A 19589-nucleotide genomic window follows, 5' to 3' on the forward strand; every position below is an offset into this window, starting at 1 on the left:
GGCTGAACCTATGTATATAAGCTAGCTTACTTCCTGAATAAAGCAGATCTGCGTCACTGAACCTGGTCCCCAGAGTTGGGTCTCTGAGTCTCCATCGTCTTCACCCCTGGTGGGCCTTGTCCACTACTGGCGCCTCAAACAAGGACCCAGCTGGCACTCAAAGGATGGGTGAGTGACCCTCTGCAATGGGGAACCTTCTCCCTCACTCCCAAGCCCAGCAAGCTCAAGCCCTCCATGCCCTATTGCAGAGTAGGCGAGTTAAAGTTAGTGAAAAGGATCTTTGTACCTACTGGGAAATCCTCTCAGGTTTCAATCCTTGGCTCCAGGATGTGCCTCTTTGGGACCCTGATACTTGGGCCCGAGCTTTCTGGTGCATCCGTTTGGCCAAAGTACATGAAGGACAAACCTTCCCTCTCAGCCTCATTCCTGTTCTGTTAGCAATACATGCCTGCCTGACTGGTGCTCCTGCTGGGGACCCTGTGCCAGTGCTAAAGATATTACAGGCTGCCCCTCTCTCTGGGGAGCCCCCACCTTCCTATTCGCCCCCCTCCACTGAGGAGGAAGTAGTTTAGCCACCGAGTTTGATGGACTTGTAGCCGAGCGTGCAGAAATAAAACTAGATACATTAGAAACCGTGCCATCAGCTCCGCCACCCAAAGAAGCGGAAGTCGCTACTTCCACATTTCCTGCCGGGGCTCAATGCCCCACCCCAGCCTCTCAGACACCATTTTCTACCCCAGCTTTAACTCCAACACGTGCTCCCGCTGTATACCCATGGGCCAACCTATACACCCCCGTGTGTCTTTTTTCTTTCACCATCTCGTTTGTCTGTCTGTCTTGTCTATTTTTCTATATCTCTCACTCTCGCTCTCCCCCCCCCCCTGAAATAATGCTGGAAGGACCCAGGCATGGCACAGTGGCAGGGATCACATCCTCTTCTAACACAAGGGAGAGGTTATGCTTGTGTTTTTCAGCCAATTTGGATCCCAGGAACCCCCCAACCTGCTTGACAGGGTTTCTTGGGCACCCACTAAGTGGTTCAGTCTTCACCCATCCAAAGCCACAGCCCTGGCCTCCTCCACACTGACTACACCTGAGGGGAGGAGGTCCTCAGCGCTCCAGAAGAAGACCTCGTGGCTGGCGTGCACACCCCATCACCTGGGGGGATGTGGAGGCTTTGGTGGGGCGGGCCCAGAGAATGGCCCCTGATGGGTCCCAGGCCCTGGTGCTCTGTTCTTGCTTATGTGTGCTATAGTAACTGCTAACACCCAGATGAGGGTGGACCCCCACGTCTGGGCTGCTTTTCCCACCCTGGCATTATTCTGCCCTTAGAGACAACAACAGCAAGCTGTCATTCATCAAGTCCAATTAGCCCTAATTAAAAGAGAAGGGGGAAATGTGAGTGGAGCACAGCATGTATTCCTAGCAGCTGTGGCTGATGCAATGCTGTGAGAACACTCCAGCACCTGAAACCCTCCTAGGCACACCCAGGAGGGAGCTCACCCATTGTAAGGAAGTGACTCAACACCAACCAGGCAGCTCCCTGATCTTTTCAGCCATTGGCTGTGAAGAACACGCTGTAACACCCTATAGGCTGAACCTGTGTATATAAGCTAGCTAGCTTCCTGAATAAAGCAGATCTGCGTCACTGAACCTGGTCCCCGGAGTCGGGTCACTGCGTCTCCATCGTCCTCACCCCCAGTGGGCCTTGTCCACATCTGGCCAGGTGTCTGGAGACATAGCAGAGATCAAGAGTCACCAAGTTACCTAGAACCTAACCAGTCCCCCCCCTTTTTTTTCCACTTTGAAGTTTTAATCTATTTTTACCAAGATTTGCTTCTCATTGAATATCAATTATTGCCTAAATAACACATAACTTGTGGCAATAACAAGGAGTACATTGAATAATGGATATCCAGGAGCATTAACACAGCCCATAGACTATAATTATTTTCAAGGAAATAATTGCTGTTGGTGTTAGATAAAAACTTTCAAGTGGCTAAAATCATAGTTTCCTTTAGTAATCCTTTCTGCTTTTGTTTTCACAATCTTTGGATGAGACAAGTCAAATGATGCTACAGGCGCTAGCATTTTATCCACCATGGACCTTTATCTGTTGGCAAAGTAGACAGGGAAGGTCATAGAGTACTAGAGCGGATAGACCTGCTCAGTGAGGGAGATCCAATATCTGCAGAAGGTCCCCTTCTACAATGTTTCAACTGAATTCTGGTCAGCACTAATGTGTAAAGAAGCTACCTTAGGTGAGGGGGGAAAATGAGATTATGGTGCTCACACAGGGCTTGGAAAAGTGACTGTTTCCACAAGCCTGACTGGATAGTCTCAGGACTTGAGGGCACTGGGAAGAGAAGGCATTTGCTTGGTAGTGGGGCATAATGAGTCCTAGATTGAGCACACTGTGGTTCTGCCTAACAAATTTTGAAAGCAAAACCCAAAAGGATCAAATAATTTCACTGGTCCCAGAAAAATGCTCAAAAATATATACAGAAATACAAAAATGCCAGCACCAATAAGGCAAAAATCACCAGATCTGACATCTAATTAAAAACTACCAGGAAAATAAAGAAGAAGAAAATATTATTCATAATTAGTAGATGAATCAATCAATTGAAGCCAACCCATAATTTATACAGATGTTAGAATAAGCAAATGAGGACATTAAGATAGTTATTATAATTGTATTCCCATATGTTCAAAAAGTTAAACAGAGAATAAAATATATTGGAAAGCTCCAAATCAAACTTCTAGAAATAAAACCCAAAATTTGTGAGATAAAAAAATACAATGAATTGGATTAATGGCAGATTAGACACAGCAGATGAAAAGATTAGTGAACTTGAACCACAAAGGAGAAAATATCTAAAATAAAACAGAGAAAAGAGAATTTTAAAAAAGAAAGCAGGCATCAGTGAGCTATGAGACAACTTGAAGCAGCCTATATACTTGTTATTTATTTAGTTATTTAATTTTATTGGGGTGACATTGGTTAATAAAATTATATATGTTTCAGGTATACAATTCTACAATAAATCATCTGCATATTGCATTGTGTGTTCGCCACCAAGTCAAGCCTTGTTCCATCACCATTTATCACCCTTATAGTCTTCTATCTCCCCCTTTCCCTCTTGTAATCAACATACTGTTGTTTGTGTCTATGAGGTCCTTTCACTTAATCGCTTCACCTTTTTCACCCAGTCTCCCAGTCCCCTTTCCCTCTGACAGCTATCAGTCTGTTCTCTGTGTCTATGAGTCTGTTTTCACTTTATTTTTTAATCTGCTTTGTTTATTAGATTCCACATAATATACTCGTAATTGAAGCCCTGAAGGAGACAAGAGAGGGGTGTCAAAATTTTTTGAAGAAATAATGACTGAAATTTTTCCAAATTTGATGAAAACTATAAATCCATCGATCCAAGAAGCTCAGTGAACTGCTAAATAAGAAACTTGAACAAGGGGCATTATAATCAAATGATTTAAACCAGTGATTAAGAGATTTTAAGAAGAATTCTTAAAAGGAACCAGAAGGGGAAGAAAGATATGTACAATGTAGATATCATATTTCTCATTGGAAACAATGACTGCATAAGAAGAGAGTGATGAGAGAGCACATTTGTTAAAGTACTGAAGGAAAAAGGCTGTCAAGCTAGACTTCTATACCCAATAAATATATTGTTCAAAATGGAAGTGAAACAAATGCTTTTTTTTTTTTTTTACAGGGACAGAGAGAGTCAGAAAGAGGAATAGATAGGGACAGACAGACAGGAATGGAGAGAGATGAAAAGCATCAATCATCAGTTTTTCGTTGCGACACCTTAGTTGTTCATTGATTGCTTTCTCATATGTGCCTTGACCACAGGCCTTCAGCAGACCAAGTGACCCCTTGCTCGAGCCAGTGACCTTGGGTCCAAGCTGGTGAGCTTTTTTTGCTCAAGCCAGATGAGCCCGTGCTCAAGCTGGCGACCTTGGAGTCTCAAACCTGGGTCCTCTACATCCCAGTCCGACGCTCTATCCGTTTCGCCACCACCTGGTCAGGCAAAACCAATGCTTTTTAAGGAATGCAAAACTGGAAGAAATCCATCACCAGCAAGCAGATCTGCATTACATGAAATGTTAAAGAAAATCCTTCAGGCAGAGGGAAATGATGCCCGAGAGAAATATGAATCTATACAAAGGAATGATGAACATGCTTACTATATACATAAGTAAATACATAAGCACTTTTGCTTATTATTCAAATATCTTTAAAAGATAATTGACTTATTAAAAATAATAACAATGTAATGTGAAGTTTATAATACATGAAAAAGTAAAGTGTGTAACAACAAGAGCACAAAGTCAGGAAGAGAAAAATAGAAGTGTATTATTGTGAGACTCTTATTTGTAAAGTGGTATATCACCTGAAGGTAAACTGTGATAAATTTAAGATGCACATTACAAAACCCTAACAATCACTAAACTAACACAACAAAAGTTATAGCTAATAAGCCAACAAGAAGAAAGCTGACAATGGAATAATAAAAAATACCTAATTGATATTTTTTTATTGATTTGAGAGAGAGAAAGAGACAGGAAGAGGAGAGAGGGAGGAGAGAGATGAGAAGCATCAACTTGTAGTTGCTTCAACTTTAGTTGTTCATTGATTGCTTCTCTTACATGCTTTGACCAGGGGAGCTAAAGCCAAGCCAGTGTCTCTTTGTTCGAGCCAGTGACCTTGGGATCTTGTCAATGATTCTGCGTTCAAGCTATAAGCCCACACTCAAGCAGGTGACCTCAGGGTTTCAAACTAGGGACCTGAGCATCCTAGGTCGACGTTCTATTCATTGCGCTACCAGCGATCAGGCACCTAATTAATCTAAAACAGCAATTTTCTATCGGTGTTCTGTGGCATGCACACAATTTTTAAAACATGCAATACCTGACTATTTAGTCAGGGGCATAGACCTCTTTTCCCTTAGACTGTCAAGTTAAAAAATGACAGCAGCCAATACAATAATAGCCATCTTGTATGAATGAATCAGATTTAAACCTATGGGTTTTTTTGTCAGATTGGAAAAAATATAATATTTTGGTATGCTACAGAATTTTAGTAATTAGTTTATGTATGAAAAAGTTTGAAAATCACTGATCTAAAGGAAGGCAGAAGGATAAGAAAAGGGAAAGAAAGAACTGATAAGATAAATTAGAAAACAAACAGTAAAATGATAACTTAACTAACAAATTGGTAGTTACAAAATAGTCATGGGGATGTAAAGTACAGCACAGGGAATATAGTCAATATTATTCTAATAACCATGTGTGGGGCCAGGTAGGTACTAGAATTATCAGGGAATCACTTAATAAATTATATAATTGAGTAACCACTATGCTGTAAACCTAAAACTAAAACAAAATATTGACTATAAACTATAATAGAAAAATAATTTTTTTTAAAATTTAAACTTAATTCTGTAGACAACTGCATTTATTTATTTATTTATTTATTTATTTATTTAATTTATTTTTTTTACAGAGTCAGAGAGAGGGATAGATAGGAACAGACAGACAGGAACGGAGAGAGATGAGAAGCATCAATCATCAGCTTTTCATTGTGACACCTTAGCTGTTCATTGATTGCTTTCTCATATGTGCCTTGACCATGGGCCTTGAGCAGACTGAGTAACCCCTTGCTCAAGCCAGCGACCTTGGGTCCAAGCTGGTGAGCTTTTGCTCAAACCAGATGAGCCCGTGCTCAAGCTGGTGACCTCGGGATCTTGAACCTGGGTCCTCTGCATCCTAGTCTGATGCTCTATCCACTGCGCCACTGCCTGGTCAGGCTGTAGACAACTGCATTTAAATGTAAGTAGTCTAAATATCCCAAATAAAAGGTAGAGATTGTCAGATTAGTTTTAAAAAACTAGCAAGACCCAGCTATATGCTGCTTAGAAAAAATGCACTTTGAATATCCATACACAAATAAGTTAAAAGTAAAAGGATGGGGAGAGATTTGCCATGCCAATACTCAGCAAAAGAAAGCTGGAGTGTTTATATTAATACAACACAATGTATATTTTGAAGCAAAGGATAGAAGGAAACTTCCTCAAACTGATAAAAGGCATCTACAAAAACCCTCCAGATAACATCATGCTTAATGGAGAGAGACTGCTTAACTGCTAAGGTCAAGAATCAGACCAAGGTATCTATTCTTATTACTTCTATCCAACATAATTTCTAAAAATACTGCTTCTAGCCAAAGCAAAAAGGCAAAGAAGGAGTTAAAAGTTATTCAGATTGGAAAAGAAATAGAATTGCTTTATTCTCAAATGACATGATAATCTATGTATAAAGTCCTCTGAAATCGAAGGTAGTCAAACTGATAGAAGCAGAGAGTAGAATGGTGGTTATCAAGGGCTGAGAAAGGGGGAAACAGACAGGCAGGAACTGGTCAAAGGGTATATACCATGGTGCCTATAGTTAACAATATTGTATTGTTCCCTGAACAATTTACTAAGACGATAAATCTTATGTTGTGTTCTTATCGAAAAAAAAAAATTAAAAGAAGGGCAGATGAAAACTTTTGGACATGGTAGATATTACTTCCAAACTCATCAAGTTGTGTTCATTAACTATGTACAGCTTTTTGTGTGTCAATCATATCTCAATACAATGTGTTTAAAAAGAAAAGAAAAAGCCTTTGAAATTTACCAAAGAACTACTGGAACCAATAAGTCAGTTTACAAGGTAGCAGAATACAAGATCAACATACAAAAATCCATCGTATACTTATATACTAGCAACAAAAAACTATAAATTCAACTTAAGAAATAACATCATTTATAAAAGCATCAAAAACGAAATGGGAATAAATCTGGCAGAAGCTGTGAAATATGTATACTCACAACAGCAAAACATTCCTGAGAAAAAAAATCAAAGACCTAAATAAATGATGAGGCGTAGTTCCCTTCTATCCATGGTCAGAAGACTCAATATTACTTAGATGGCAGTTCTTCCCAAGTTGATCTATAGATTCATTGCAATACCAATCAAAATTCTGGAAAACTTTATTGCAGAAATTGACAAACTGATTCTAAAATTCATACGAAAATCCAACCATGTCAAAGAAGAACTAAGTTTTAGGCTGAACTCTACCTTATTTTCACATTCTTATAAAGCTACAGTAATCAAGACAGTGTGGTTTAGGTGTCAGAATAAATCAATCAATAGAACAATAGTCCAGCAACATGCTCACACACATATGGACAACTAATTTTCAACAAAGGTGAAAAGGCAATTCATTGAAAACAAAAAAGAAGATAGTCTTTTCAATAAATGATGTTGGAACAAGTGGATACTCATACACTTGTAAAAATGAACTTTAATCCATACCTTCATTATATATAAAAATTAACCCAAAATGAATTACAGACCTAAATGTAAAACCTAAAATCGTAAAACTTCTAGAAAAAAATATATAAGACCTTGGGTAAGCAAAGATTTCTTTCATGTGAAACCAAAATACATGATTCATAGATGAAAACATTTTGTTAAACAGGGAAATTGCCAGAGTTAGGAGCTCATATTGAATGATTTTGCATATGGGATGCTTGAGGCTTTCTGGTATTTGCCTCTACTATGGTTCAATGAAGAACTTCCTGATTACAATATGGTGATGGTAGCCAATAAGAAAGGACCAAAGGACAGAGGACCAGTCCTTGTCACCATATGGCTTCATGGTGTATTAGATAAACTTCGCTCTGTTACAACTGATCCCTCTAGTCTAAAGTCTTCTGATAGCAGCATACTCAATTGCAACACGCTTTAAACAACAGCAGTTTTGGTCGGAGATGAGAGAAGGCAGAAGCTGCAGTGCCACCCCTTGCAGATTCTAGCTCTGAACCTGAGCAAAGAAATTGCAGAGTTTCTTCAAGTTCACAGGAGCAGAAAACCATTAATGTCAGACAGACTTTTGATAAATGTAGCTGTAACCCAACTAATGTCAACAGCGAAACCTCTGAGGGAGCCAGCATCCACTGAAAGATGTGATTGATATTAAGCCGAAACTAGATGATCCCACTGATGAAGACTGCAATTTTGTGCAGAAGTATCCCTTATCTCAGAAAAAAACTGACAGCAACATATGTGGTTCTCCTCATCCTTCTATTGAAATGTATCCTCACCTGCAAGTTGAATTGCAGAGAGTGGTGTTCCTTTAAACAGGTTACAATTTCAGCAGTAGCAAAACAGTATTCATGTTGCCAAGGAACTCGATTTACAGTACAGCCAGGTATGAAACAGAACATTTGTGAGAACCAGAAGTGCTGAACAACTTAGAAGAAACTCACAGTTCCTTCTTCAGAAACAAGTCAGTAAAAATGAGTTGAGGAAGGAAACTTTCAGAAGAGAAAGTTGCCTGTAGTAAACTGAGTTGTTAAAATAAAATAAAATTGGCTCAGTGGTAGAGTGTCAGCCTGGCGTGCAGGAGTCCCAGGTTCGATTCCCGGCCAGGGCACACAGGAGAAGTGTCCATCTGCTTCTCCACCCCTCCCCTTCTCCTTCCTCTCTGTCTCTCTCTTCCCCTCCCGCAGCTGAGGCTCCATTGGAGCAAAGTTGGCCCAGGCGCTGAGGATGGCTCCATGGCCTCTGCCTCAAGCCCTAGAATGGCTATGGTTGCGGTGGAGCAACACCCAGATGGGCAGAGCATCGCCCCCTGGTGGGCATGCCGGGTGGATCCTGGTTGGGTGCATGCGGGAGTCTGTCTGACTGCCTCCCCGTTTCCAACTTCAGAAAAAAAAAAAAATCAATCTCCATGGAGAAGAGCAGGAGGAAGATGATAATTGTGGGTCCTGTCCAGCAGGCAAATCCAGCAGCGTCCACGCCAGCAAAGCCGGAGAGAAGACTCTCACTTCCTCCTTCTAATCAAGCTAACAAGAATCTACCATAATTTTGAAGGTTGTATCTGAAGCTCAAGAATTGGTAACAAAAACAACTAACTATTCTTCAGTCTCACAGAAACACATTCCCAGTGGCTCGCAGAAGTCGAACTTCTTAAGAAGAATGGCTGGCAGAAATGGTCCAGGGGCAAAGCAGGACCTCTAGAACAAGTCCCCCGATTAAAGAAGAGGAAACACAAGGAAATGATATAGAAAAGTCAAGGAACTCGCCAGAGGCACTCTTTATCCCAGCTGCAGGTTGATCCAATAATGGTGGAGACTACCGACCGAGCCAGCTGAGATAAGGGAACTGAGTGTGACACAGAAACCAGAAGAACTTTTAGAGCGTGGCAAGTTCTGGCCTGCCTGCAAAAACGGGGCCAGATGTACTTAGCATCACCTTGTTTCACCTTGCAAAGCTTTCTTTAGTTGTCAGTTTGCTGGAATATGTATGCTTGCCCATTCAAATTGTGAATACAATGCAAAATGTAGTAAGTCAGATTGTCCCTTCCCTTATATGAGTAGGAGAATTCCAATACTGCCCCCAGAACTGAGTTATAACACCAACACCATTTTCTAGTAGTCAGATCTGCTATTACGTCCCTGCTTGTAAGAAAATGGAATGTCCCTTCTATCATCCAAATCACTGTAGCTCAACATTCATTGGACAAAGCCTGACTGTATGTTTTATCACCCCACCATGACTTTACCACCACGACATGCCTTGAAATGGATTTGGCCTCAGACCCGTGAATACCTACCAGTCCTACCTGGCAGAAGATTGTGACGTTTGAAAGTTTCTGCATCCTGATGGAAGAGATTCTATAGAACTTATCAAGTCTCTGAAACTTGGAATATATTGCTTTCATAATATACCAAGAAAGAAAAATATAAGGCAGAATAAGAAATAAATATTTTCAAACTGCATATTTGATAAAAGGCTTGTATCCAGAATATATAATGAAGTCTCAAAATGCAATAGTATGATAACAACCATTTTTTTTTAAATGGTCAAAAGATTTGAACAGGTTTTCACCAAAGAAGAAATGTGGGCTCAAATAAGTACAGTACATAAAAAAAATGCTCAACATCATTAGCCATTAGGAAAATATAAATTAAAATGACAGTGAGATAATATTTTTTAAAGATTTTATTTGGCCCTGGCCAGTTTGCTCAGTGGATAGAGCATCAGCCTCGCACATGAACATCCAGGTTCCATTCCCAATCAGGGCACACAGAAGAAGTGACCATCTGCTTCTCTCCCCTTCTCTCTCCCCCTCCTCTCCCTCTTCGCCTCCCTCAGCCAGTGGCTAAATTGGTTTGAGCATCATCAGCCCAGGGTTGAGGATGACTCATTGTTCAGAACGGCAGCCTCGGGCACTAAAAATAGCTCAGTACTCAAGCATCAGCCCCAGATGGGTTTACCAGAGGGTATCCCGGTCAGTGCACATTCAGGAGTCTGTCTCACTATCACCCCTCCTCTCACCTAAAAAAAAAAGATTTTATTTATTGATTTTAGAGAGAGGAGAGAGAAAGAGAAAGGCAGAGGGGAGGAGTGGGAAACACCGATTCGTAGTTGCCAGGCATCAAACCAGAGACCTCAACATTTCAGGTCGACACCTTAGCCACTGTGCCACCACAGGTCAGGCCACAGTGAGATAATGGTATACACCAATTAGAAAAATAAAAATAAAAAAAACTGCCTACGTATTGGCAAAAATATGAAAAAATTGACACTTCCACACACTGCTGGCAGGAATGTAAAATGGTACAACCATTTTAGAAAAGAGGCAGTTTCTTAAAAGTAAAAAGTGTACCTACCACATAATCCAGTCATTTTACTCCCAGCTGTTTACTCAAGGGGAATGAAAGTGTATGTTTATACAAAAGATTTGTACACAAATGTTCTTAGCAGCTTTATGTGTAACAACTAAAACCTGGAAACAACCAAATGTTTATCAACAGAATAGATAAACAAATTGGAGTATACCCATATAATAAAATACTACTCAGCAAGGACAAAGAATAAACTACTGACTCATGAGAATATGGATGAATCTCAAAATAATTATGCTGCATGAAAGAAACCGGGTAAAGAAAAGTATATACTACATGATTTCATTTATATAAAATTTTAAGAAAAGCAAACTGAAGTATAGTAAAAGAATACCGATATGGAAACAACCTATGTCCAACAGATGTGTGTGCACACATGCACACACTGGGATATTATTCAACCATAAAAAAACTAAAGAAATCCTGCCTTTTGCAACAACATGGATGAAACTTGAAGGTATTATGCTAAGTGAAATAAGTAAAATAAAGAAAAATATCATATGATCTCACTTACATGTGGAATTTTAAAAAGCCAAGCTCATGGAAATACAGAGTAGAATAGTGGTTGCCAGAGGGGAGACATTGGTCAAAGGGTACAGACTTCCAGTTACAAAATGAGTAAGTTCTAGAGATGTAATGTACAGCATGATGACTACAGTGAACCTCATTGAATTATATACTTAGAGTTGTTAAGAGAGTGGATCTGAAATGTTATCACCACACAAAAAAGGGTAATTATGTCAGGGAATGGAGGTGTTAACTAACCTTATTGTGGTAGTCATTTCATATCATATACATGTATTAAATTATCATGTTATACATGTTAAACTTACATGTTATATATTAATATATCAGTAGCTGAAAATATACATAAATTTCAAAAACACAGGTCTGGGGTTGCATTGGGATGGGGTGGCAGAGGTCAGAGGCGAGAGAAAGGGACAGGAAGAAATCTGGGAGAGTGACGGATACGTTCATGCTGTTGATTGTGGGAGTGATTTCAAGGATGTATACATGTGTCAAAACATCAAATTGTACACTTTAAATATGTACTCTTTTTTTAGTGTGAGAGTGAGAGAGGGAGAGAGAGACAGGAAAAGAGAGATGAGAAGCATCAAGTTCTGGTTGTGTCACTTTAGTTGTTCATTGGTTGCTTCTCATATGTGCCCTTACGGGGTGGAGGGGGTGGAGTCGGGGCTCAAGCCAAGCTAGTGACTTCTTGCTCATGCCAGCGACCTTGGTTTCAAGCCAGCAACTATTGGGCTCAAGCCAGTGATCATGGGATCGTGTCAATGATCCCATGCTCAAGCCAGCAAGCTTGCACTAAGCTGGATGAGCTTGACTTCAAGCCAGATGAGTCCATGATCAAGCTGGTGACCTCTGGGTTTTGAACCTGGGTCCTCAGCATCCCAGGTCAATGCTCTATCCACTGTGCCACCACCAGTCAAGTTGTACTGTTGTGGACGGTAAATGGCAAAAAGCCTTTGTAGATTCAAGGCTTAGCAAAAGGCTGAGTTCTCCCCCCTCCACCTCCATATTGGCTATGAAGCTGAGTATTTGCACCCATTTCACTTGCTTCCTTAAGTTGCTGGAAGCAATTTACATGCCCTTCCTCTTACTCTTTGTTTGTTCAGATGTTGGTTGATTTCACTTATGCCTGGTGGGGGGATTCCTGTTTATGCCTTGGGAGAGTTCCTGCTTTAACCTCAGATGTGTAACTTTGTAACAAGGACTTCCTTGATTTGCATATGGCTATATAATAAAGCAAACTGGGGCTATGGGGCACTTGGATATTGCCATCAGCATTTGAAGAGTCCTCCCGGTCCCATTTTTTTCTTAATAAGTGTGTTTCCTTAATTCTGTACCGTTATTAGAGGCCGCGCTGGTCCGCCGCACTATACAATTTGTTGTAAATCAATTTTACCTTAATAAAACTAGTTAGTATATAAGTTAACAGGGAGTAGAGTTCTCTAATTCTTCACTTTCTACATCTCTGCATCCTTAGAGGCACAGAGGAAAGCATTGAATTACCACTAGGGCAAAGAAATTAAGATCTTAAACAATTAAGTCTGATAAGGATATGAATCAATCCAAGTCTTGTTGGGCAGGAGGGGAAAATTTGGGAAGTGATAACATAGTGGGTGATATAAACAGTCACTGCTGAGAGTCTGAAACATTTCAGAAAGAAAGAAAGAGAAAGGAGTGTTTTCATTCCAGCACAAGCACCTTCCTCCCCATGTTTATTCTACCTGCTTTCCCCCAATAAGCCACGCCAGTGTTTAACTCATGGTCCTGTGGTCCGTTCTGCTCCCCTCCTCCTCTCCCTCCTTAAGCATCTGGGCAACCTGCTGCAGGGATGAGGTCCACACCCCCCAGGCAGAGCCACTGGCCCTAAAAGTGGGGGGAAAGTAAGGAGCAGAATGGAGCCCCTGAGGGACCGAAGTGCAGACTGGAGAGCCCTGCAGGACACTGGCTCTCTCCCCACCCAGATCCCAGTCACCACCAGTAAAAGAGGGCATTAGTCCTGGATATGGAGCTTGGCATTCCCAGTTACCTGCTGCTCCCCCAAATCTACCATGTTCATCTCCTTTCCCAAATTCTAAAATGTGCCAGCACTCTTCACATGGGATGGGAGGGACCACATGTCTATCCTAGAAAGGCATCATTCTGCCAGCCTTCCTTCTCACAAGCACACTCTGGTATCACCTGTAATGTGCCATGTGACACTTTTAAAGACATAAACTGATGATAGTTCCCTGTGAGCAGCACAGCAATCAATCAGTGTGCATCAGTATATATGCTGCAATCAGCAATACTCTGTCCAATTCTTGGTGTTAAGTAATTACTCACAGTGATACCAAATTGTCACATGTTGCTATTACTCTTATAGGAAGAAAACCTTGTTTGTTGGGAGAAGCTTTTTTTTTTTTTTTTGTATCTTTCTGAAGCTGGAAACGGGAAGAGACAGTCAGACAGACTCCCACATGCGCCGGACCGGGATCCACCCAGCATGCCCACCAGGGGGCGATGCTCTGCCCACCATGGGGCGATGCTCTTCCCCTCCAGGGCTTCTCTCTGTTGCAACCAGAGCCAGTCTAGTGCCTGGGGCAGTAGCCAAGGAGCCATCCCCAGCGCCCAGGCCATCTTTGCTCCAATGGAGCCTCGGCTGCGGGAGGGGAAGAGAGAGACAGAGAGGAAGGAAAGGGGGAGGGGTGGAGAAGCAGATGGGCGCTTCTCCTGTGTGCCCTGGCCGGGAATCGAACCCGGGACTCCTGCACGCCAGGCCGATGCTCTACCACTGAGCCAACCGGCCAGGGCCGGGAGAAGAACAGGGAATTGGGGTTTTTTGGTTTATACATGCATCCCAGTGACATAGACTAATTCCTGGCTTATGGTATGTACTCAGTATTTGTTACCAAGTCACACCGTCAGGGTCAGTCGGGGTGGCTGGTTATATGATGGGGCAACTGACTGATATTGGAGACTCTAGAAAGCCATTAGGATGAGGCAGACGTTTAGGGTGGACTGGCTCCAGGTCCTGGAGGGATTGTATTTGCCCTGGAGATTGAAGCAGGCATCCTTCTCATGTGTCACCCTGAAAAGTCTACTAGTTGCTTCTGATTTCAGGTGGGCTTCTTTATACAACGTTCTCAGCTTCTCTGGTTTTCAACTACAGTGATGTTGTTATTTTCAACTAGAGAGTTTAACTGTTTATCTATTCTTTTACTGTAATCTTGTCTCAGCTCTTTTCTTGTTCTGGAACTCACTTCAGATTGGATCCACCCAATGTTAGAGCTGCAAGGAACCAAAGAAGACATCACTCATATTTTTTTTTTTTTTTTTTCATTTTTCTGAAGCTGGAAACAGGGAGAGACAGTCAGACAGACTCCCGCATGCGCCCGACCGGGATCCACCCGGCACGCCCACCATGGGGCGACGCTCTGCCCACCAGGGGGCGATGCTCTGCCCATCCTGGGCGTCGCCATGTTGCGACCAGAGCCACTCTAGCGCCTGAGGCAGCGGCCACAGAGCCATCCCCAGCGCCCGGGCCATGTTTGCTCCAATGGAGCCTTGGCTGCGGGAGGGGAAGAGAGAGACAGAGAGGAAAGCGCGGCGGAGGGGTGGAGAAGCAAATGGGCGCTTCTCCTGTGTGCCCTGGCCGGGAATCGAACCCGGGTCCTCCGCACGCTAGGCCGACACTCTACCGCTGAGCCAACCGGCCAGGGCCATATTTTTTATTTGAAACTAAAATTATGCTTTGGAGAGTTTTTCATGCCTGGCCTCGCCACTGAACAAATATGAATCGTGGATTCCCTCCTTATCCTCACTTCCAAGCACAACGGCAGCTGTTTAAAGCTATGAAATCGGAGAAAGGGCCCAGAGCAGGCTGATAGCATACATTTCTTGAGCATGGTACACCCCAAGCACCCTACCCCAGAGCTTGTTCCAAACATTCCTCTCATCCCCCAAGAGCCCAAGGCCTGATCTGAGAGCCGTGGATTTAAATAAAACCACTAAGCCAGGAGAAAGGGAACCCAACCGATCTAATGGTCTCTGTTCTCTTCACCCTGGTTCCTCACAGTGGCAGCAAAGGGTCCTGTCATAAAGAAGCATCAGTCTCTGCTTGACAAAGAGACAAGGAGATGACAAGAAGAAGTGTTAGGGCCAGTCTCCGTAAGAGCTTGTACTGCTTGGGAAATGAGGGGAGTTAAATGGTAACAGGAGTAAAACTACTGGGAACACCAGAACCCAGGAAAACAGGCATGTCTAAGTTCTTCTAACCACCGTACGTATCCTTGGTTACCTCGGCAAAGGAGTGTTTCCATTCATGTACCTGGCGGCCCTGGATGACTCATGTCTTTCAAGCAGAGCGGGGCATCAGCCTCCAGCTCCAAAGTCCCTCAGAACCCCTCCTGCAGCTGCTGTCATCCAGCAGGGAGAGAGAGGAGGTGTCCTCAGGCCCTGCGTTTGTCCTGGAGAAGAGATTGTGGGTGCTGGTGTAAGGAATAAATAAAGAGAACGTGACTGGATCCATGACCCCTAAAATTGTTTCCAGCATCTACGATGCCTGTGAGCTGGCCTGCAAGCTCTCTCCAGGGAGGGAGGGACCACAGCAGCCACCCTTCTGCCTCTACTCCCCCACAAGCGCCCATGTGGAAAACCACGGGCCATGGAAAAGAGTTTTCCTTCCTGGGCCTGCATTTATACCCAAGACATAGTCACACACTCCCAGGTCTGCACGAAGGTATCCCAGAGCCCTGAGGCAGAGCCCAGTTCCAAACACTGCAGACCAACTCCCCCAACAGGGTGAGCCCTGTACCCTCTGCAGCTTCTATCACTGCTGCTTTTCCTTCCCCTTCTTCAACCTCGTGGTTTTGCACTAGACCTGGAAATAACTCTCCCACTTCTTCATGCCATTCCTGCCAATTCCTAGGCCAATCTTTACCAATTCCAGAGAGGCTTGGAGAAAGCTGCTCACCACCTAAGCTTCTGCCGCATGAGGAGCTAAGCGGGTTACCAGGAGCCAGAGTCTCCATACCCAGCTTAGGTCCCAAGCTCCTCCCTCTCCTTTGACCAGCCCGGACCTTCCACCCAGTTCTCTGAAGGGAGAGTGCTCAGGCCTAAATTCCTAAACAATCACGTGAGGTGTCAGAAGGAGGTCAAAATTGGAACAATCTTCTTCCTTCCTTCACGATGCAGACTGAGCAAAGTCCTGTGATTTCAGGCTGCTGGCCAAAGCTTTGTGGAGAGAAAGGACGTGTAAGCCCTTCCCACCCCTCTGGGAAAGTGCAAATTAACTCCCAAGCCCACGGCAAGTGCCCTATCACCATACCCTGAGAACAACACTGTGGGGGGCAGAGCTCCTCTCTGGGCTCTCCCCATTCCTCCTACCTCCACTCTGTGTTGGAGATTTTCTCTCTCCAAAACCATTGTGAGACTGAGCTTGATGCATTTTGGAGGCTCTTAATTGCCAGCAAAAGGGTAGTTGCTGGATTAGGGTACTCTTCAATCCTTGTGGCCTGTAAAATTACCACTCCCCTTAGCAGTTCTTCTGTGACCTGCCTCTGCTCTCTCCTTCCTCCAGCCCAGACAGCAGCCTCACTTCAACCACCAGACCTGGGAGCCCAACCACCAACAAGGAGATCTTCCTAACCGACTGCTCCGCCAGAACCTTCAGTACCTGAGAAACCCTCCTGGGGCTTCCCACAACTATCTGGAATTCCGTGAAAGTGTGGGAAAATTACCCCCACTGCTATGCGGGTAGCAGAGCTATAACAAGGGTGCAAAGGGAGGGGAATGAGAAGCCAACAAAGAACAAGAGTTAATGGGAAGAGTTAGAGTTCTTGCCCTACATGCACATTTGCAATGGGATATGTTCAAAGGAGGAGCCACAATATCAAGGTTATGACACTGGAGGGGGGGGCGGTTTACGTCATGAATAGTTTAAGGAATGCCCTGTACCAGAAGAATAGGAGGAAGACACAGAGCCAGGGCTAAGCAATCTCAAGACCATGGGACAGTTTGGTGTCAACATCATCTTCCACGAAGCTATTGTTTATTAAGCACTTTATATACATTATCTCTAATCTTTACAACCTAGAAAGGCAGGTATTACTATCTCAATTCCCATGAGGAGTAATTGAGGCTCTGAGGACTCAAGCAACTTGCCCAAGATTACACAGAGAGAAAGTAGCAGAACCAGAATCCAAACTCTGACCGATCTGGTTCCAAGTCTGTATTCCTATTTCTATGAAGCCATGCTATAATAGAAAGCCCTGGGAAAGTCGTATTCTATTTAGGTCTCAATCTCCTGCAAGTGTCTTAAGGGAGGGTCTTTCCAACTCCAGCATTCTGTGCAGGAGATGGAGACATCCTCCTTCCAGGAGTTGGTGGGATGGTGCAATGGCTCTTACCTCCCCCATTTTTGTAGCACAGATAGGGAAACCTCCAGACGTTGCCCAGACCAATGATCTCCCCGGCCACTGACAGCACAAACTCCATCTTGTTGTTCCAGTGCCCCCGTTCCAGGGTGCCATCTTCCTCTGCCTTTTCCATGACTGGGTACACTGGTTTTGTCTCTCCATTACTGGTTGTGCCCGAAACCCGGTTATTCATCCCACCTGGAAAAGAAGCAAGGAACTGTCACTGTTGGGAACGCTGGAAGGACAGCCTTCCCCTGTCCTTCACCAGCACATTTCCAAGGGAATAAATTCACTGGAAGAGAGTGAATTCCTACCCGCTCATCTGCAGACCCATGTCCTCCTTAGCATCTCTTACTAGAAAAGGCTAGATGACAGCTGCTGAAAATACATATTCTGTTCCTGTTTTAGGAAGAAGGATTGATACTGAAGTGCAGACATTGCTTCCACTACACAGGTTCTCTTGGGTTAGGATTAGTGGACATGGAAGAATTCACACGGGCGTGGGATTGTCTAGTTCTCCCAGCCACCCTACAACTAGCCTTGTCTGTACTAGCATGTGCTTTGGTTTCTCCATTCTGTATGCTGGGGGTCATTGAAGGGATGGGATCTTTATAAATCCTCAAAGCCACCAATATCTATTGCAAGAATTTATTCTAAGGAAATAATTGTGACTGTGGGTAAATATTTAGGCTTGAGGATGTTCACTGCTTATCACAGCAAAAATTTAGAAAGTACATAAATGTTTAAAAATGGTAAATAAATTAATAAATTATGGAATATACACAAAATGGTCTAGCATATAATCATTAATTTCCTTCATTGCAGAAGAAAATGCAATGAATGTAAAGAGTTCATAAGATGTGAAGTGAAAGGAGTTGTAAAATAAGACATACAATATGACTATGCTGAAAAAATATTTTACATTTATATTCACTGAAAGGTTAGGATGTTCAGCAAAATGTTTTTCTCTTAGTCGTTGGATTATAGAAATATTTTTTTTATCTACAGGTGGGGCAAAAGTAGGTTTATAGTTGCAAGTACATAAAACAGAACTTATTCTTTTATTATTATTTATTTATTATCAGATTATTTCCCACATGAATAGCAGTAAACCTACTTTTGCTCCACCCTGTATATTTTCTACATTTCTTTTACCAAATAACATGTTGTATTTTGTAATGTGAAAATAAAAGTTAGTTAAAAAAATGAAAAACAACAACAAAAAATCCTTTCAATGCACTGAGGGCGGTTGAGTGGGACCAGGAACTCTGGCTAAGATGAGCTGACCTTTCCAGGGCTCCCTCATCTCTCTCTGAAATCAGCATAAGAGAAGGACAAACTCTGGGCCCTTTTCCTTCTTGGTGATGATGCATGTAGGAAACTGTTAAAGTAGAGAAGACAATGCAAAATGAATAAAGAACAACAATTCTAAACCCTCATTGTCCTATTCTAGGGTCTTATAGGGATTAAGAAAGGGATTCGATGTGGCTCACATTTAGTGAGCAAGTACTATAAACTAAGTACTTTACATACATTTGTCTCATTTAATTCGCACAATAACCCTGAGATGTAAGCAGTATTACCTCTGCTTAGTAAGTGAAGAGACTGGAGCTCAAAGAGGTTAAATAACGTGTCTGCAGCCATGTAGGTGGTAAATTGGGTTACCAGGACTTGAACTTACTCTGTTTCTATACTTTCAATTACATCCCTTTATTACATTGGCTGCCTTTGTTTATCAGCATGTCTAATATAAGCATCTTCTAATGACTCTCCCTTCATTGTATGCAGTGACCCCTTTTCTGGAAAAGTGGGCACATGGACTTTTTTCTATACCTCAAGAAAAGTTCATGTTAACAGAACTTTCTCAGCAGGAATCCTATCTGGGTACAGACTCCCCTGTGGCTCT

At 42.7% G+C, this 19589-nt stretch overlaps 1 protein-coding gene and 1 pseudogene across 1 annotated transcript in view; one reads left to right on the forward strand and one right to left on the reverse strand.

Moving 5' to 3' along the window:
* SLC6A13 (solute carrier family 6 member 13) overlaps positions 1-19038 on the reverse strand; it is a 56991-nt gene extending 37953 nt beyond the window's left edge. Inside the window, exons 1-2 of the mRNA XM_066369558.1 lie at positions 18971-19038; positions 17675-17881 (exon numbers count right to left, since the gene is read on the reverse strand). Coding sequence (XP_066225655.1) covers positions 17675-17881; positions 18971-18989 — 226 coding nt within the window. The 5' untranslated portion in view covers positions 18990-19038. The remainder of the gene's footprint in view (positions 1-17674; positions 17882-18970) is intronic.
* Positions 165-9187, forward strand: LOC136393936 (zinc finger CCCH domain-containing protein 14-like; annotated as a pseudogene).
* Positions 19039-19589: the final 551 nt, after the last annotated feature.

This window comes from Saccopteryx leptura, chromosome 2, assembly GCF_036850995.1.
Source record: "Saccopteryx leptura isolate mSacLep1 chromosome 2, mSacLep1_pri_phased_curated, whole genome shotgun sequence".
NCBI lineage: Eukaryota > Metazoa > Chordata > Mammalia > Chiroptera > Emballonuridae > Saccopteryx > Saccopteryx leptura.